The sequence below is a fragment of the Nerophis lumbriciformis genome, linkage group LG14 (genome assembly GCF_033978685.3).
Source record: "Nerophis lumbriciformis linkage group LG14, RoL_Nlum_v2.1, whole genome shotgun sequence".
Lineage (NCBI taxonomy): Eukaryota > Metazoa > Chordata > Actinopteri > Syngnathiformes > Syngnathidae > Nerophis > Nerophis lumbriciformis.
The window spans coordinates 42359116-42380289 of record NC_084561.2 but is presented as its reverse complement, the minus strand read 5'-3'; the positions used below and the strand labels follow the sequence as shown (position 1 = coordinate 42380289).

At 41.2% G+C, this 21174-nt stretch overlaps 1 protein-coding gene across 1 annotated transcript; it reads left to right on the top strand.

The window, feature by feature from the left end:
- LOC133616746 (E3 ubiquitin-protein ligase RNF14-like) lies at positions 1-11086 on the top strand. Its single transcript, XM_072914731.1, has 7 exons — positions 1-995; positions 1179-1270; positions 1362-2036; positions 3451-3529; positions 8419-8622; positions 10017-10189; positions 10266-11086. Exons 1-7 carry the CDS (start codon positions 731-733, stop codon positions 10404-10406), a joined length of 1629 nt encoding a protein of 542 aa, XP_072770832.1. The 5' UTR covers positions 1-730; the 3' UTR covers positions 10407-11086.
- Positions 11087-21174: the final 10088 nt, after the last annotated feature.

Genomic DNA, 21174 nt, shown 5'->3' with positions numbered 1-21174 from the left:
ATTTGGAAATGGTGCCATTACCGAAGGCAGTAGACCAGCAAGAGTCATAGTTGCAAGAGCATTAATGTTGCCGCTGCTTAAAGCTTTTAAGGGGACGGGCAATATGTGCACTCGTGTAGTTAGGGGCAGATGCCTCGTTAAGCGAGAAAAATTCATCTGGTTTTAGCCAAGTTTTGCTCAGACCAATGACTTTAAGATTGTAGTCACTATTGACCTGATTAACTAACGACGTTTTAGGAAACAATGATCTGATATTTAAAAAGCCCATATTATAGGTAGTGGGCTGTTTTGAGGAATTTTTGTTAATGGTATCCGTAGTGCTGACATTAAAAACGTTACGTTTAATCTGTGTAGTGCGCCTTAAATAATTTCGATCACATCTAGGAATTAATATGATGGGGATCTTGAAATGATTTGCTTTGTGCGCAATAGAGACTTTAGAACGCAATGTATGTTATTCATCAAGTTTTATACCAGGAACATTACTAGAGTTTGAATCTAGGAAACGGCTTGAGACAGCAGCATGAATTACATAGTGATAGTGTCTTTTATTCTCATACAGATAATGAAACTTGAGATGAATATCATTATATGATTCTCTTGTTTTTACAACAAAAGCTAATAATCAAAATTGTTTTGATAATGGCACCAGTGTGGCTCATGAATGTATGACTTGCAGTCCTGCTGATGTTAGTAGTTGCTGAGGCTTCCTGCTTCTTGCATCAGACTGATGAGTCACTGGTGGGACGGACAACTGGAGCAGGAAGCATTGTTGTTATTGTTTTGGACTAAATGCCTTGCAGAGAGGAGGTATTGCAAGGTGTTTCCAGTCATTTCCACTGCAGGTATGGATCTGGAGGAGCAAGAAAACGAGCTACTTGCTATTCATAGCATTCTGAGTTCAGAGGAGTTTGTCCGGCACGGACTTAGGACTGCCGGGGAAATAAGAGTGTTGACTGAACTGCCCTCTGGCTTCCTGGTGGCACTCGGAGAAGGTAAACAAATCATTCTCGTTCAAAAGTTATTGACTTCCTGTAATGTGAGGACATGTAGATCAGGTCTCGTGTTTCTTGGTTTGCAGACAGTACGACAGTGAATCAGATTTCCCAAGAACATGTGTCATGTTTGCTTTGTCTAAGGTGACACCCTGACACAGCACAGGATATCATTCCTTCCAGCGTTGCATCTGGCCTTTGAGTTCCCGGAGGATTATCCCTCCTCATCCCCTCCCTCCTTCACTCTCTGCTGTATCTGGCTGACACACAAACAGGTAAGCAGCATTACACACCTGTGTGTGTGTGTGTGTGTGTGTGGATTTGTTTACATGGATCACATCAGCCATTTCCCCTGCGTCTCTCCAGCTTGCTTCTTTGGAGGCTCACCTCATTGATCTCTATCAAGCCACTGGAGGTGACGTGGTGCTCTTCTCCTGGGTGCAGTTTCTAAGGGAGGATACTCTCGGATTCCTCAACATCCGTTCTCTGCTGGAACTCCCCAATGAACGCAGCAGCCCGTACAACAGCGAGGACACAATTTCCGCCTCCATCCCGGAAACCAATCAAATCCCACTCAACTCAGGGTCCAAAGACGCCGAACGTTGTCACCTTTCAGATAATTTGATGGACAATAGTCATGAAGACTCTCAAGGAGCCGTAGCCGCCAGGTCCTTCAAATCCCGTAAGGATTCTTCCATCCCGCTTGGTGAAGAAGAAGCAAGTGGAAAAGGAGCTGGAAATGCTTCTGCTTCCAACCAACCAGTCTTTGATCTCTCCCTGACTCCAGCACAAGCTCTTATGTCTGAGATATTGGTCCACGATGCAGCTCAGACACACAAGGTTTTCCAAAGCACAGTTTTTGATTGCTCAGTGTGTTTTCTGAGCTACCTGGGTTCCGAGTGTGTACGGATACAAGAGTGTGGCCATGTCTTCTGCCAGGCCTGTCTGGCTGAGTTCTGTAAGCTCCAGATAACCGAGGGAAATGTCCTTGGCGTCACCTGCGCTCAGGCAGGCTGCAAAGCTTTCCCCACACCTGACCAGGTAAGATCCCATCCTTATTTCTTAAAGGGGAACATTATCACCAGACTTATGTAAGCGTCAATATATACCTTGATGTTGCAGAAAAAAGACCATATATTTTTTAACCGATTTCCGAACTCTAAATGGGTGAATTTTGGCGAATTAAACGCCTTTCTAATATTCGCTCTCGTGACGTCGCATCGGGAAGCAATCCGCCATTTTCTCAAACACCGAGTCAAATCAGCTCTGTTATTTTCCGTTTTTTTCGACTGTTTTCCGTACCTTGGAGACATCATGCCTCGTCGGTGTGTTGTCGGAGGGTGTAACAACACGAACAGGGACGGATTCAAGTTGCACCAGTGGCCCAAAGATGCGAAAGTGGCAAGAAATTGGACGTTTGTTCCGCACACTTTACCCACGAAAGCTATGCTACGACAGAGATGGCAAGAATGTGTGGATATCCTGCGACACTCAAAGCAGATGCATTTCCAACCATAAAGTCAAAGAAATCTGCCGCCAGACCCCCATTGAATCTGCCGGAGTGTGTGAGCAATTCAGGGACAAAGGACCTCGGTAGCACGGCAAGCAATGGCGGCAGTTTGTTCCCGCAGACGAGCGAGCTAAACCCCCTGGATGTCTTGGCTCACACCGTCCCTTATGCCACCGAAGATGATCAAGAGAAGAATATCGACCCTAGCTTCCCTGGCCTGCTAACATCAACTCCAAAACTGGACAGTTTAGCTTTCAGGAAAAGAGAGCGGATGAGGGTATGTCTACAGAATATATTAATTGATGAAAACTGGGCTGTCTGCACTCTCAAAGTGCATGTTGTTGCCAAATGTATTTCATATGCTGTAAACCTAGTTCATAGTTGTTAGTTTCCTTTAATGCCAAACAAACACATACCAATCGTTGGTTAGAAGGCGATCGCCGAATTCGTCCTCGCTTTCTCCCGTGTCGCTGGCTGTCGTGTCGTTTTCCTCGGTTTCGCTTGCATACGGTTCAAACCGATATGGCTCAATAGCTTCAGTTTCTTCTTCAATTTGGTTTTCGCTACCTGCCTCCACACTACAACCATCCGTTTCAATACATTCGTAATCTGTTGAATCGCTTAAGCCGCTGAAATCCGAGTCTGAATCCGAGCTAATGTCGCTATAGCTTGCTGTTCTTTCCGCCATGTTTGTTTGTGTTGGCTTCACTATGTGACGTCACAGGAAAATGGACGGGTGTATATAACGATGGTTAAAATCAGGCACTTTGAAGCTTTTTTTTAGGGATATTGCGTGATGGGTAAAATTTTGAAAAAAACTTCGAAAAATATAATAAACCACTGGGAACTGATTTTTAATGGTTTCAACCCTCCTGAAATTGTGATAATTTTCCCCTTTAAGTATTACTCTGACATATTTGATTATCTTCTATTTTCATTGGGAAGGTGGAGAGTCTGGTGGGGGAGGAACTGTTTAGACGCTATGACCGACTTCTTCTGCAGTCTACTCTGGACTGTATGGCAGGTGTGTGGATTCAAAGAATACACAAAATCTAGGCCTTGTTGAATAGCTATTCAATCATATAATAAAAAAAATACATGAAGTTTGAACTGTGATCAACATTAAAGTAGACAAATACAGAGAAACCAATCACATTTTACCATATCAAATAATGAACATTAAATGGAACAATTACAGCAGTGTTGTTCAACCACCGCGAGATACTGTCTGGTGTGCCGGGGGAATTTCACCTAATTGGCCTAAAAAAGTATTTAATGCAAACCAATAATTATATTTTACTAGAAATGTGCCGTTGTTGAATGTCTGCAGAGTGACCATGTAATACTCCTCCATATCAGCAGGTGGCAGCAGGTAGCTAGTTGCAGTGTAGGTCTACTTTGAAGATTTACTGGTGCAATTGCGTCATATTTTGTCATATTTTGTCATATTTTGTCAATATATGCTACTGAGTGTCATTTGTTAAAAAAATATATATACAAAATGTGCCTTGGCTCCAAAAAGGTTGAAAAACACGGCATTACAGGATCTGTACAACCAGTATTTTACATACATATAACCCAAAACCCAAAGATGAAAAAGTTATTCGGGAGCGCTCCGTATTTTTCATTGTGTACTTGTCTATCAGCGTTGCGTGTGTCAGCTGGTGTGGTCTCAGTACAACAGCCAATCAAATTAGATCTACTTTGTTTTTATCACACAGCATTCATCCAATCAAATTGCAGGACAACCAACGAAGAAGACATGTCCAAACCACACGCCAGTGAACAAAAAATGATACCTAAAATAATTTTGTTTGGGTATAAAAATTACGAGGTGGTCAACACAAAACGGTTTGCAGTATGCAACACATGCGGTTCGAAAATTACTGATGGAGAGGCAACAACTTCCAACTTCATCCGGCATTTGAAGTTGCACAAAGAACGGTAAGTTTTGAATGTAAGATAACGTTTATTGGCTAAGTAACGTGACTTTTATTTGCTGTGTAGTTAAATCAGTGAGGCTGTAAACTCACTGCTAACGTTATAACGTTATTGCAAACACGGGAATCTGTTGCAGTTCACTACCTTATTCATACTTTTTGTTCAGTGATTTTTTTTAAGCAGGGTTACGTTAGTCAATATATCACACGTAACGTTAGACGGCGGTCAGCAGCACCGCGTATTTTAGCCACCTAAAAAAAGACAAAAATAGTCAAATAAAGGTCAGTTAAAATGTATACTATATTATGAATATGTGTACCGTTTTAGCTAGCTTTCTGACATACTGTTGGTTGTTTACCTCAGTGGTCCCCAACCACCGGGCCGCGGCCCGGTACTGGTCCGTGGATCGATTGGTATCGGGCCGCACAAGAAATATTTTTTTTTTTTTTTTTTTAATTAAATCAACATAAAAAACACAAGATACACTTACAAGTAGTGCACCAACCCAAAACAACTCTCTCCCCCCTTTTGTTCTGGGCATTGAACATGAAGACTCTTCCTTCACTGTTCCGAGTGGCCATGAGAGTCTTGGCAGTGCCTGCCTCCAGTGCTCCAGTGGAGCGAGTTTTCAGCCATGGTGGCATCATACTACGCCCCCATCGTGCATAAATGACTGACAGACTCTTGGCTAATTTGGTCTTTTGCAGATGCAATGCAGCATAGGGCCCTGACATATAAAAAGTACAACTTTTTTGTTATGTGCACGTATATGTCATGTTTTTTCAATGTTAACACTTTTGTACAAATAAGTACATTTGCACTTTATTTTTCAATGTGTTTGTTCTGTAAAGGAATGAGTTAATGTTTAAAATGACTGGTTAATAGTGCTATTATAAAGTGCAATGTCAGCACAATTTTCTTTCCTGCAATTTAAAATGCACTTGTTTTAATAAATAAATACAGCGTTTGAAAAGCATACACAATCTGTGTTAATATATTAGTCTGTGGTTAAAAGGACTTGAAAGGACTCGAAACTCAAAATGCAGGACTTAGGACTTGACTTGAGACTTTCCAGTCTTGACTTTGGACTTGACTCGGGGCTTGCCTGTCTTGACTCGGGACTTGACTCGGACTTGAGGGCAAAGACTTGAGACTTACTTGTGACTTGCAAAACAATGACTTGGTCCCACCTCTGACATATAATGTCAATAATTAAACTAAAGTAAAAAAAAATGCATGACTGATGCAAAGGTTTTGGGCAAAACTTCTCATTAAGATAAAAAAAAACTCGACTTAATAGGATGTATTCTGTTCCTCCTTTATTGATCATTTCAACTAATTAGTTTCAGCACTACATGTGAACCTCAAAAAGTTAGAATATCGTGCAAAAGTTTGTTTGCGGCAATTAGATCTAAAAGGTGAACCTGACATCAATCAATGTTTACTTATATAGCCCTAAATCCCGAGTGTCTCAAAGGGCTGTACAAGCCACAACGACATCCTCGGCTCAGATCCCACATCAGGGCAAGAAAAAACTCAACCCAGTGGGACAATGAGAAACATGGAGGGGACCGCAGATGTGGGGACCACCCGGGCGACCGGTGCAATGGACGTCGAGTGGATCTAGCATAATAGTGTGAGAGTCCAGTCCATAGTGGACTTAACATAATAGTGTGAGAGTCCAGTCCATAGTGGATCTAACATAATAGTGTGAGAGTCCAGTCCATAGTGGATCTAACATAATAGTGTGAGAGTCCAGTCCATACTGGATCTAGCATAATAGCGTGAGAGTCCAGTCCATAGTGGATCTAGCATAATAGTGAGAGTCCAGTCCATAGTGGATCTAACATAATAGTGTGAGAGTCCAGTCAATAGTGGATCTAGCATAATAGTGAGAGTCCAGTCTATAGTGGATCTAACATAATAGTGTGAGAGTCTAGTCTATAGTGGATCTAACATAATAGTGTGAGAGTCCAGTCCATAGTGGATCTAACATAATAGTGTGAGAGTCCAGTCCATAGTGGATCTAACATAATAGTGTGAGAGTCCAGTCCATAGTGGATCTAACATAATAGTGAGAGTCCAGTCCATAGTGGATCCAACATAATAGTGAGAGTCCAGTCCATAGTAGATCTAACATAATAGTGTGAGAGTCCAGTCCATAGTGGATCTAACATAATAGTGTGAGAGTCCAGTCCATAGTGGATCTAACATAATAGTGAGAGTCCAGTCCATAGTGGATCTAACATAATAGTGTGAGAGTCCAGTCCATAGTGGATCTAGCATAATAGTGTGAGAGTCCAGTCCATAGTGGATCTAACATAATAGTGAGAGTCCAGTCCATAGTGGATCTAACATACTAGTGTGAGAGTCTAGTCCATAATGGATCTAACATAATAGTGTGAGAGTCCAGTCCATAGTGGATCTAACATAATAGTGAGAGTCCAATCCATAGTGGGTCTAACATAATAGTGGGAGTGCAGTCCATAGTGGATCTAACATAATAGTGTGAGAGTCCAGTCCATAGTGGATCTAACATAATAGTGTGAGAGTCCAGTCCATAGTGGATCTAACATAAAAGTGTGAGAGTCCAGTCCATAGTGGATGTAACATAATAGTGAAAGTCCAGTCCATAGTGGATCTAACATAATAGTAAGAGTCCAGTTCATAGTGGATCTAACATAATAGTAAGAGTCCAGTCCATAGTGGATCTAACATAATAGTGTGAGAGTGCAGTCCATAGTGGATCTAACATAATAGTGTGAGAGTCCAGTCCATAGTGGATCTACATAATAGTGTGAGAGTCCAATCCATAGTGGATCTAACATAATAGTGAGAGTCCAGTCCATAGTGGATCTAACATTATAGTGAGAGTCCAGTCCATAGTGGATCTAACATAATAGTGTGAGAGTCCAGTCCATAGTGGATCTAACATAATAGTGTGAGAGTGCAGTCCATAGTGGATCTAACATAATAGTGTGAGAGTCCAGTCCATAGTGGATCTAACATAATAGTGTGAGAGTCCAGTCCATAGTGGATCTAACATAATAGTATGAGTCCAGTCCATAGTGGATCTAACATAATAGTGTGAGAGTCCAGTCCATAGTAGATCTAACATAATAGTGAGAGTCCAGTCCATAGTGGATCTAACATAATAGTGAGAGTCCAGTCCATAGTGGATCTAACATAATAGTGAGAGTCCAGTCCATAGTGGATCCAACATAATATTATGAGAGTCCAGTCCATAGTGGATCTAACATAATAGTGTGAGAGTCCAGTCCATAGTGGATCTAACATAATAGTGAGAGTCCAGTCCATAGTGGATCTAACATAATAGCGACAGTCCAGTCCAGAGTGGATCTAACATAATATTGTGAGAGTCCAGTCCATAGGTCTGCGGTCACCGAATCTGTGTGTCCCCCTCTCCACGAAGGAGCAGAAAAGAAACGGCAGATCAACTGGCCTAAAAGGGGGGTCTATTTAAAGGCTAGAGTATACAAATGAGTTGTAATATGACAAAGTCTAACATGCAACTTAAGTTATTTCAAGCCTTCTTTTGATGTAATTTTGATGACTGTGGATTACATTTCATGTAAACTTAAATGGAACATTTTGGAAAGTCTGGGGTTTTAAAAACTGTACATCGATATTATTATACCAAGGTCTTGACATATTTCACTATGTTTGTAATGAGTTTATACAGTATCAAATATTAGTTTAACGTTCGAAGTTAAATTGAATGAAGTTTTGCACGATATTTAATGTGTTGTGTTCAAATGCAATAAACTTTTATTTCTCATTACTGTAGTAATTGTTTCCACTATAACTGGAAGGTCAAGCGTTCATCTTCCAGAATGATGTCAGCCTTATAAGCTGCAGACGTGCACATCTGGCAGGTTGTTTTTGTTGCAGATGATAAGCAGATAAAGCGAGTAAGTTGTAACTTGTATGTGTCATGTGGTGTTTCTTCAGATGTCATTTACTGTCCACGGACCACCTGTGGATCGCCGGTCATTCTGGAAGAAGCCAGCAGGGTGGCGCTCTGCTCTGTCTGTGGCTTTGCCTTCTGTGTTACCTGCAAGAAGACTTACCATGGAAGAGATGACTGCAGGGTGAGGGCGAAGCCTCAAACAGAGGACCCACAGCAAGGCGGTGCAGACCTCCCCCAGTCAGTTGGTAGGTCTTATATTATAGTTTTTGAAAAAAATAAAATAAAATAACACGATTGAGCAATACAGATACACTATATTGCCAAAAGTATTTGGCCACCTGCCTTGACTCACATATGAACTTGAAGTGCCATCCCATTCCTAACCCATAGGGTTCAATATGACCTTTTGCAGCTATTACAGCTTCAACTCTTCTGGGAAGGCTGTCCACAAGGTTGCGGAGTGTGTTTATAGGAATTTTAGACAGTGCATTGGTGAGGTCACACACTGATGTTGGTGGAGAAGGCCTGGCTCTCAGTCTCCGTTCTAATTCATCCCAAAGGCCTTCAGGTCAGGACTCTGTGCAGGCCAGTCAAGTCCATCCACACCAGACTCTGTCATCCATGTCTTTATGGACCTTGCTCTGTGCACTGGTGCACAGTCATGTTGGAAGAGGAAGGGGCCTCGCTCCAAACTGTTCCCACAATGTTGGGAGCATGGAATTGTCCAAAACTTTTTGGTATCCTGGAGCATTCAAAGTTCCTTTCACTGGAACTAAGGGGCCAAGCCCAACTCCTGGATAAAACTACCCCACACCATAATTCGTCCTCCACCGAATTTCACACTCTTCACAATGCAGTCCGAAATGTAGCGTTTTCCTGGCAACCTCCAAACCCAAACTGGTCCATCAGATTGCCGGATGGAAAAGTGTGATTCATCAGTCCAGAGAAGGCGTCTCCACTGCTCTAGAGTCCAGTGGCGACGTGCTTTACACCACTGCATCCCACGCTTTGCATTGGACTTGGTGATGTATGGCTTAGATACAGCTGCTCGGCCATGGAAACCCATTGAATGACGCTCTCTGCGTACTGTACGTGGGCTAATTGGAAGGTCACATGTATTTTGGAGCTCTGTAGCAACTGACTGTGCAGAAAGTCTTTGCACTATGCGCTTCAGCATCCGATGACCCCTCTCTGTCAGTTTACGTGGCCTACCACTTGGTGGCTGAGTTGCTGTTGTTCCCAAACTCTTCCATTTTCTTATAATAAAGTTGACTTTGGAATATTTAAGAGCGAGGAACTTTCAAGACTGGATTTGTTGCACAGGTGGCATCCTATGACAGTTCCACGCTGGAAATCACTGAAAGCGGCCCATTCTTTCACAAATGTTTGTAGAAACAGTCTCCATGCCTAAGTGCTTGATTTGATACACCGGGCCAAGTGATTAGGACACCTGATTCTCATCATTTGGATGGGTGGCCAAATACTTTTGTCAATATAGTGTATATCCACTGCATAGGATGCTGGTCCTCGGGAGATTTTTATTTTCTTCTTTGCATCATTTTTGTACCTCCAGCTTTTAGATCAACGTACATAACTTACTAAGTATATACAGCATTGGTAATGATGTCATGTGTGTCAGTGGGTATGACGGCTCTCTGGGATGACTATGCCAGTGGTAGCAAACGAAGGCAGCGCCAGCTGGAGAGCAAATACGGTCGGAAAATTCTGCGTGGCACTCTAGAGGACTTCCTCTCCGAGGACTGGATCGCTTTCAACAGCAAAAACTGTCCGTACTGCTTCTGCACAATACAGGTACTGTACTTGAGCTCTGTGTTTCATCTAAAACAAACAATTTTTTTTTTAAAGTATTTGTGTTTTTGTGTTGCAGAAAGACAAAGGGTGCAATGTGATGACGTGCACGAGGTGCCAGCGATTGTTCTGCTGGGCCTGCTTGGGCAAGCTTTCCTATCAAAATATTGGCAAACACTTTGAGCAGGGCGCATGTACGCTGTACCAGTACAACGTCTGACCCACAGTCTCAGAAAGGACACAGGTAGGCCATAACCAGTGTTGGGTTAGGTACTGAAAACCAGTAACTACCGTATTTTCCGCACCGTAAGGCGCCCTGGGTTATAAGCCGCGCCTTCAATGAACGGCATATTTCAAAACTTTGTCCACCTATAAGCCGCCCCGTGTTATAAGCCGCATCTAACTGCGCTAAAGGGAATGTCAAAAAAACAGTCAGATAGGTCAGTCAAACTTTAATAATATATTAAAAACCAGCGTGATGTGGGCGCGCATGGAGTCGTATATCAACATGGACGGAGCTGCGTGAAAAAAGCCACCCGGCCTCTTCGCGTAAACTTACCTTAACCACTCGCTCATCTTTTCTTCATCCATCCCTTCGAGTTAGCTTTTATGATGACGCCGGCTGGAAAGGTCTCTTTTGGCAAGGTCTTCCTTTTGAATATCACCATGGGTGGAAGTTTCTGGCCATTAGCATGGCAAGCTAGAACCACAGTGAAGGATGACTTCTCATTCCCTGTGGTGCGAATATTCACCGTACGTGCTCCCGTTGTATCCACAGTGCGGTTCACAGGAATATCAAAAGTCAGTGGAACCTCGTCCATGTTGATAATGTTCTCTGGACGGATCTTTTTTTCAGCTATCTTGTTTTTACAATATGCACGGAAAGTAGCCAGCTTTTCTTGAAAGTCTTTAGGCAGTTGCTGTGAAATAGTAGTCCGTGTGCGGATGGAGAGATTGCGTCTTTTCATGAACCGGAAACCTGTCGCTTAGTAGGAGCCATTTTGTGGTCTTTACAGATGTAAACACACAAAGGAAATGAAACGTAATATCCGCGCACTTCTTCTTCTTCTACGGGGGCGGGTGGTTGCTTACAGTAGAAGAAGAAGCGCTTCCTCTTCTATGGGGGCGGGTGCTTACCTTGGCGGTTGCTTGCGTAGCAGAAGAAGCACTTCCTCTTCTACGGGGAAAAAAGATGGCGGCTGTTTACCGTAGTTACGAGACCGAAACTTTATGAAAATGAATCTTAATATTAATCCATATATAAAGCGCACCGGGTTATAAGGCGCACTGTCAGCTTTTGAGAAAATTTGTGGTTTTTAGGTGCGCCTTATAGTGCGGAAAATAGGGTAGTTACTCTATTTCAAAAGTAACTCAGTTACTTACACCAAAAAGTAATGCGTTACTGTGAAAAGTAACTATTTTGTTACTTTTTTTTTTTGTTCTTTTTTTTTTAAGGCTCCCATTAATGCCCTTTTAGCCTTCATTCCAGTGCTGTTATTGCACTGGAGAATAATACAATGTGTTGATCAACTTGACATGCATTTGCATCACTGAACTCTGCTAAGCAATGTGCTCTACATATAACACACAAAAACAAAGATATGTTTCAAAGGCCAGAACAAATTGACAAAACTATTTTAAATAACTGCAACATAACATACATAAGTAACAAACAGCATAATAACAACATAGCTGTAAACCAAAGAAGGCACACACTACATACACAAAGCCTAACCAGGCATTTTTTCTCTCTCAAGGAATTGTGAAATAAAATCATGTCTTCGTGAGATCAACACTCTACTGAAGCCCAGAACACTCTACGCATTTCCCCAGTTTTAGTTTAGAGATAAGGAAAGATTGGCCTGGCCCACTAGCATCCCTCTTTAGGTTTGTGAACTTTATAGTCTATACATTAAGAGTGATGTGATAATCAAACACTAGAAGTCTAGAATGAAAGAATATATAAGAGAATTGACAGCGTGTGTATCTTCAGTGCTGAATGATGAGCAGAGGCAGAGTTTGGAGTGTCTTTGGGACGGCGTGGCGCAGTGGAAGAGTGGCCGTGCGCGACCCGAGGGTCCCTGGTTCAATCCCCACCTAGTACCAACCGTCCGTTGTGTCCTGAGCAAGACACTTCACCCTTGCTCCTGATGGGTGCTGGTTAGCGCCTTGCATGGCAGCTCCCTCCATCAGTGTGTGAATGTGTGTGTGAATGGGTAAATGTGGAAGTAGTGTCAAAGCGCTTTGAGTACCTTGAAGGTAGAAAAGCGCGATACAAGTACAACCCATTTATCATTTATCATTCTTGAGCTTGCTTTCCATGTTTATGCACTCACTGTCCAAGTACATGTTTTCCGTGCCATTTGCGGTTTGACGCCGGTATTATTGCGTTTCGACCAGTTGTTCCTCTCAGGGAATTCAAGTTGCTGGTCACTCCCAAGCTCTTTTGATGACACAGAAGCTGAGTAAGAAGGACCACCAGAGACAGAATAGGTATTTTGTCATTTATTTCCAAAGCCTTTGGAAATAAACGTGAGACCAGATCCAGTACAGAAGCGCCCACTAGCGCAGCTAAAATGGTCTAATCTAATATCACGGAAAACACTCTTCTATAACGTCTCCCTTGCCCCCACCCTCATTGTCCCTTCCTCCACAGCTGGGCACAGGAACAGATAAGAGAAAGGATTTATTGCTACTCCCCTTGGACTTGAGGATAACCAGAGAAGGAAAGAAATGGAAAAACACTCTCCTCTCCTATAATTCCCCCCCCCGCCCCCTCTCTCACCTCAACACATGTCCATTGTGTCTCTTATCTAAAGTCGGCTTTAGGCGAGAAGCAGAGAAGATCCCCCCTCACATTCCTAAAATTCAAAGTTGGCACACAGTACTTGCAGACAACCAAAAGATAACAAATAAAGAACACTAGCTGTTTTGTAATATGACTATGAAAATAAAGAAGTAACACACAAATATGTATATATGTAATTATCTGCCTCCGTCGGTATCGTGCTAATTAGCTGCCTGAAAGCGGGCGACTCCACTGTAGAAATAGCCTGCATGTCTTCTAGCACAGTTTTTCTCAACCTTTTTTCAGTGATGTACCCCCTGTGAACATTTTTTTAATTCAAGTACCCCCTAATCAGAGCAAAGCATTTTTGGTTGAAAAAAAGAGATAAAGAAGTAAAATACAGCACTATGTCATCAGTTTCTGATGTATTAAATTGTATAACAGTGCAAAATATTGCTCATTTGTAGTGGTCTTTCTTGAACAATTTGGGAAAAAAAAGATATAAAAATAACTCAAAACTTGTTGAAAAATAAACAAGTGATTCAATTATAAATAAAGATTTAATCAACTTAAAGTGCCCTCTTTGGGGATTGTAATAGAGATCCATCTGGATTCATCAACTTAATTCTAAACATTTCTTCACAAAAAACATCAATATTTATGGAACATGTCCACAAAAAATATTTTTAGAATATTTAAAAAAAAATCTCACGTACCCCTTTGGCATACCTTCAAGTACCCCCAGGGGTACGCATACCCCCATTTGAGAACCACTGCTCTTGCACATACGCTGCAATGACTCTATCAATGTTGTCCTGGCTAGCAGTGCCTCCGTTAAAATCCTTAAGTGGAGCTGAAGTGGCATCAAAGTCTGTGTCTCTCTCTCTCCGTCGAAGCATGTTGCTTTTGTAGCTGTTTCAGCAGATTTGAATTGCTGTTTTGGGCAGTATTCCCCGGCGCGGTCCCCCGCTGCTGCTCACTGCTCCCCTCACCTCCCAGGGGGTGATCAAGGGTGATGGGTCAAATGCAGAGAATAATTTCGCCACACCTAGTTTGTGTGTGACAATCATTGGCACTTTAACTTTAACTTTAAGTATATGGGATCTTTGATCCAAGACACAACTTTTAACTAAAATGTTATTTTCTTTGTGCTCCACAAAAGAAAAGTATTGAGAATGTCTCCATGTTAAGAAACTCGACTTCTGACTCCGCCATGATGTCTTGTTAGTTGTTATGAGAGTAGCGTGTGTGTGTGTGTGTGACCCTTTAAGACATGACAGCATGTGAGATGAGTGAGGTCAGTGAGTGAGTGGGCGAGAGAAGTGAGGGAGCGGCAACAGTGAGTAGCTTGGTGGATGGGTGCGTGCAAGACACCAATAAAGTCACAAAGTTGCAACAAACCGCCGGCCTCGTCATTCACCCTCGAGTCCGGAGCTGTAAAGACCCACTGCCGGGTAAAGTGAAGGGTGTTAGCCCTGAAGTACATAGGCCCTGGAGGAACGTCTCCCCTGCGCTCCTCAACTACGGTCTAATTTTTGACCACTCTTGACAAAATTGGTGCAGTTCAGCTAAATTTGTTGTTTTTCTGACATGGACTTGTTTCTTCAGCATTGTCCACACGTTTAAGTCAGGACTTTGGGAAAGCCATTCTAAAACCTTCATTCTAGCCTGATTTAGCCATTATTTTACCACTTTTGATGTGTGTTTGGGGTCATTGTCCTGTTGGAACACCCAACTGCGCCCAAGACCCAACCTCCCGGCTGATGATTTTAGCTTGTCCTGAAGAATTTGGAGGTAATCCTCCTTTTTCATTGTCCCATTTACTCTCTGTAAAGCACCAGTTCCATTGGCAGCAAAACAGGCCCAGAGCATAATACTACCACCACCATGCTTGATGGTAGGTATGGTGTTCCTGGGATTAAAGGCCTCACCTTTTCTCCTCCAAACATATTGCTGAAGTATGAAGGAAAGCAAGGTTGTTTTAGAAATATTTCCACCATGCCTCCATGGTTTGATTTCAAAGTTTCAGGACTTACAGTATGCGGATCACAAAAAAAGGTACCAACACAGACAAAAAAAAGGTACCAACCCAGGCAAAAAAAGGTACCAATCCAGGCAAAAAAAAGGTACCAACACAGGCAAAAAAAGGTACCAACACAGACAAAAAAAGGTAGCAACATAGAACAAAAAAGGTACCAACATAGACAAAAAAAGGTAGCAACACAGGCAAAAAAAGGTACAACCACAGACAAAAAAAAGGTACCAACACAGGCAAAAATAAGATACCAAAACAGGCAAAAAAAAGGTAGCAACATGGACAAAAAAAGGTACAAACAAAGACAAAAAAAAAGGTACCAACACAGACAAAAAAATGTACCAACACAGGCAAAAAAAAGGTAGCAACATAGAAAAAAAGGTACCAACAAAGACAAAGAAAAGATACCAACACAGGCAAAAAAGATACCAACACAGACAAAGAAAAGATACCAACACAGACAAAAAAGGTACCAACACACGCAAAAAAAAAAGTTGCAACAAAGACAAAAAAAGGTACCAACACAGGCAAAAAAAAGGTACCAACACGGACAAAAAAAGGTACCAATACAGGCACAAAAAAAGGTACCAACACAGGCAAAAAAAAAGGTACCAACCTAGACAAAAAAAAATGCTACCAACACAGACAAAAAGGGTACCAACAAAGACAAAAAAAAAGGTACCATCATCATCATAGCAGTCTGTCGGGCGCGACAATGACTGTTTCATTTCGGTCGGATCATAGTCCTCCACTCAGCCCGGTCTTTTGCCTTCAGCTGCCAGGTTGCAGTGTCGATCTTCAGTTCCCTCAAATTCCGTTTAACGGTGTCCTTGTACCGTAGCCTTGGCCTCCCTCTGTTTCGTTTCCCTTCCTCCAGCTGTGAGTAGAGCAGATGCCGAGGGAGCCGCTCGTGACTCATTCTCTCTACATGCCCGACCCATCTCAGGTTTGTTTGGGTTAAGATGTCATCCATCGATGGCAGTCCAGCACGACTTAGGACCTCTGTGTTCGGGATTTTGTCTCTCCAGGAGATGTCCATGATGGTCCGAAGGTGGCGCATCATGTAGGCGTGAAGTTTTCTGACTTGCAACCTGTAGAGGGTCCAGGTTTCAGCACCGTACAAAAGTGTAGCTAGCACAGTTGCTCTGTACACCTTGCACTTGACGCAAATAGAGACATGCCTGTTGTTCCAGAGTCTTTCCCTTCATTTCCCAAACACAGCACTCGCTCTCCCCATCCTCAGTTTGATCTCATCATCAAGCTTGGCATTTTCTGTCACTGTGCTTCCGAGGTACTTGAATGGCCGGCATTGCAAAAGTGGGTCTCCCATGACAGACCTCCCCTGGTAGGGAGGTCTGTGTCATGGGACAGTACCAACACAGGCAAAAAAAGGTAGCTGTCGGGCTTTTCCCTGACAGTTTGGTTACGTTTTAGTTTTTCCTGTTTTATTTCCTGTCAGCACTTATTTTGGTTCAGTTTCCTGTTGTTCTCTCTGAGTGCTGTCCCCTCAGCTGTGGCTGATTGGCACCTGGCCACACCTGGTGTCAATCAGCCAGCTGCTATTTAAACCTGCCCTGCCCTCCAGTCACTGCTGGATTATTGTCGTTCCTACCTGTCGTGTCCATGTCAGTGTAGCTGTATGCGGTAGCGGTAAGCTGTATTCTGTAGCTGTTTGTAGCTTACTATCTTTTTGTTCATAGTCCCTGTTTGCTGGATTCCTGTTCCCTGTTTCCAGTTTGTCCTCCTAGTTCCTGGTTTGTGTCTTTTCTTTATTTTTACTTTTGAACATTAAATCATGTTTTCCCGCACAATGCCTTCCGCCTTCTCTGCATCTTGGGGTTCGTCACCTACAACTCCTGACAGTAGCAACATAGACAAAAAAAGGTACCAACACAGGCAAAAAAAAGGAACCAACATATAAAAAAAAAAAACAGTACCAACACAGACAGAAAAAAAGGTACCATCATAGACAATAAAAAGGTACCAACATAGAACAAAAAAGGTACCAACCTAGACAAAAAAACGTAGCAACACAGGCAAAATAAAGGTACAAACACAGACAAAAAAAGGTACCAACACAGACAAAAAAAGGTACCAACATAGACATAAAAAAAGGTACCAACACAAGCAAAAAAAAAAAGATACCAACACAGGCAAAAAAAAGGTAGCAACATGGACAAAAAAAGGTACCAACTAAGACAAAAAAAAGGTACCAACACAGGCAAAAAAAAGGTAGAAACATAGAAAAAAAGGTACCAAAAAATACAAAGAAAAGATACCAACACAGGCAAAGAAGGTACCAACACAGACAAAAAAAGGTACCAACACACGTAAAAAAAAGTTGCAACATAGACAAAAAAGGTACCAACACAGGCAAAAAAAGGTACCAACACAGGCAAAAAAAGGTAGCAACATAGAAAAAAAGGTACCAACAAATACAAAGAAAAGATACCAACACAGGCAAAAAAGATACCAACATAGACAAAAAAAGGTACCAACACAGACAGAAAAAAAGGCACCATCATAGACAATAAAAAGGTACCAACATAGAACAAAAAAGGTACCAACCTAGACAAAAAAAGGTAGCAACACAGGCAAAATAAAGGTACAAACACAGACAAAAAAAGGTACCAACACAGACAAAAAAAAGGTACCAACATAGACATTAAAAAAGGTACCAACACAAGCAAAAAAAAAAGATACCAACACAGGCAAAAAAAAGGTAGCAACATGGACAAAAAAAGGTACCAACTAAGACAAAAAAAAGGTACCAACACAGGCAAAAAAAAAGGTAGCAACATAGAAAAAAAGGTACCAAAAAATACAAAGAAAAGATACCAACACAGGCAAAGAAGGTACCAACACAGACAAAAAAAGGTACTAACACACGCAAAAAAAAGTTGCAACATTGACAAAACAGGTACCAACACAGGAAAAAAAAGGTACCAACACAGGCAAAAAAAAGGTACCAACATAGAAAAAAAGGTACCAACAAATACAAAGAAAAGATACCAACACAGGCAAAAAAGATACCAACATAGACAAAAAAAGGTACCAACACACGAAAAAAAAAGTTGCAACATAGACAAAAAAGATCCCAACACAGGCAAAAAAAAGGTACCAAAACAGGCACAAAAAAAGGTACGAACACAGGCACAAAAAAAAGGTACAAACACAGGCAAAAATTAGGTACCAACATAGACAAAAAAAGGTACCAACAAAGACAAAAAAAAGGTACCAACACAGGCAAAAAAAAGGTAGCAACATAGACAAAAAAATGGTACCAACACAGGCAAAAAAAGGAACCAACATATACCAAGAAACGGTACCAACATAGACAAAAAAAGGTACCAAACAGACAAAAAAAAGGTAGCAACACAGGCAAAAAAAGGTAGCAACACAGACAAAAAAAGGTACCAACATAGACAAAAAAGGTACTAACACAGGCAAAAGAAAATAGGTAGCAACATAGACAAAAAAAGGTAGCAACATAGACAAAAAAAAAAGGTACCAATACAGGCACAAAAAAAAGTACCAACATAGACCAAAAAAAGGTACCAACACAGGCAAAGAAAAGGTACCAACATAGGCCAAATTTTTTTTAGTTTTGCATAATAAAGCCAGTATAAGTCCATTAGTTTGTTCATACCTAGCATTGTTTTCTTTTTGAGTAATTTCACTTGATCAAAATAAGAATATACATTTTAATATGAATAAATAACATTTCTGGAGGACTACTTCACGGTAAAGTCTTCATTTCAGGAAACGAGACAGGAAACACAAACTATTTTCCAGTATTCAAAGTGGTTTAAATTCATGGTTTTAATTAAATATGCAACCAGATCAATGTGCAAGACACTTTGCTTAGCAATAAAAAATAAACAAAAGCTAATATTTATTACACCATTCCTTCTTGGCACGCAAATGGCTCCAATTCCGTGGCCCGGCTCTCATGCAAAGGAGGTAAGTACCGTTGCGGCCTCATGCAGTGTCAAGTCTTCACAAGAACCAATAAAGAACCACATCTGTGGCCTTTTTCCACACAGCGTTTCTAACACCTCTGGCCCTCCGACATGCTGCCAACTCCTGGAAGAAATGCTTGCTTTACAAGTGTATGTCAACTTTGGACCACGACTGCATAGAGATATCTGGCACGTGTGGGGAAAAACAACACAAAATAGGCAAAATCCAAACGGCTCATTCGGATGAAGTAAGAAGGAAAGCAAGGTTGTTTTAGAAATATTTCCACCATGCCTCCATGGTTTGATTTCAAAGTTTCAGGACTTACACTATGCGGATCACAAAAAAAAGGTACCAACCTAGACCAAGAAAAAGGTACCAACACAAAAAAAAAAAGGTACCAACCCAGGCAAAAAAAAGGTACCAACATAGACAAAAAAAGGTAGCAAAATAGAACAAAAAAAGGTACCAACCTAGACAAAAAAAGGTAGCAAAATAAAACAAAAAAAGGTACCAACCTAGACAAAAAAAGATAGCAACACAGGCAAAAAAAGGTACAACCATCGACAAAAAAAGGTACCAACACAGGCAAAAAAAAAAGGTAGCAACATGGACAAAAAAAGGTACCAACAAAGACAAAAAAAGGTACCAACACATACAAAAAAAATGTACCAACTCAGGCAAAAAAAAGGTAGCAACATAGAAAAAAGGTACCAACAAAGACAAAGAAAATATACCAACACAGGCAAAAAAGATACCAACACAGACAAAAAAAGGTACCAACACGCAAAAAAAAGTTGCAACATAGACAAAAAAAGGTACCAACACACACACAAAAAAGTTGCAACATAGACAAAAAAAGGTAACAATACAGGCAAACAAAAGGTACCAACACAGACAAAAAAATGTACCAACACAGGCACAAAAAAAGGTAGCAACATAGAAAAAAAGGTACCAACAAAGACAAAGAAAATATACCAACACAGGCAAAAAAGATACCAACACAGACAAAAAAGGTACCAACATGCAAAAAAAAGTTGCAACATATACAAAAAAAAGTAACAATACAGGCAAAAAAAGGTACCAACACAGACAAAAAAATGTACCAACACAGGCACAAAAAAGGTACCAACACAGGCAAAAAAAGGTACCAACACAGACAAAAAAAAGGTAGCAACACAGGCAAAAATGAGGTACCAACATAGACAAAAAAAGGTACCAACACAGACAAAAAAGGTACCAACAAAGACAAAAAAAAGTACCAATACAGACACAAAAAGGTAGCAACACAAGCAAAAAAAAGGTAGCAACTTAGACAAAAAAAGGTACCAACATAGACAAAAAAAGGTAGCACCATAGACAAAAAAAAGGTACCAATACAGGAAAAAAAAGGTACCAACATAGACCAAAAAAAGGTACCAACACAGGCAAAATAATAGGTACCAACATAGGCCAAAAAAATTTCCGTTTTGCATAATAGGTCCCCCGTTAATTAAAGCCAGTATAAGTCCATTAGTTTGTTCATACCTATCATTGTTTTCTATTTGAGTAATTTCACTTGATCAAAATAAAAATATACATTTTAATATGAATAAATAACATTTCTGGAGGACTACTTCACGGTAAAGTCTTAATTTCAGGAAACGAGACAGGAAACACAAACTATTTTCCAGTATTCAAAGTGGTTTAAATTCATGGTTTTAATTAAATATGCAACCAGATCAATGTGCAAGACACTTTGCTTAGCAATAAAAAATCAACAAAAGCTAATATTTATTACACCATTCCTTCTTGGCACGCAAATGGCTCCAATTCCGTGGCCCGGCTCTCATGCAAAGGAGGTAAGTACCGTTGCGGCCTCATGCAGTGTCAAGTCTTCACAAGAACCAATAAAGAACCACATCTGTGGCCTTTTTCCACACGGCGTTTCTAACACCTCTGGCCCTCCGACATGCTGCCAACTCCTGGAAGAAATGCTTGCTTTACAAGTGTATGTCAACTTTCGACCACGACTGCATAGAGATATCTGGCACGTGTGGGGAAAAACAACACAAAATAGGCTAAATCCAAACGGCTCATTCGGAGGAAGTATGAAGGAAAGCAAGGTTGTTTTAGAAATATTTCCACCATGCCTCCATGGTTTGATTTCAAAGTTTCAGGACTTACACTATGCGGATCACAAAAAAAAGGTACCAACATGGACCA

What these genes read in the sequence shown, in the direction of transcription:
- LOC133616746 (XM_072914731.1), top strand. Translation starts at nt 731, where the DNA reads ATGAGTCACTGGTGGGACGGACAACTGGAGCAGGAAGCATTGTTGTTA. An exon ending in TACTCTGGACTGTATGGCAG is followed by an intron (nt 3,530 to 8,418) that starts GTGTGTGGATTC and finishes GTGTTTCTTCAG; the next exon opens with ATGTCATTTACTGTCCACGG. An exon ending in ACTGCTTCTGCACAATACAG is followed by an intron (nt 10,190 to 10,265) that starts GTACTGTACTTG and finishes TTTGTGTTGCAG; the next exon opens with AAAGACAAAGGGTGCAATGT.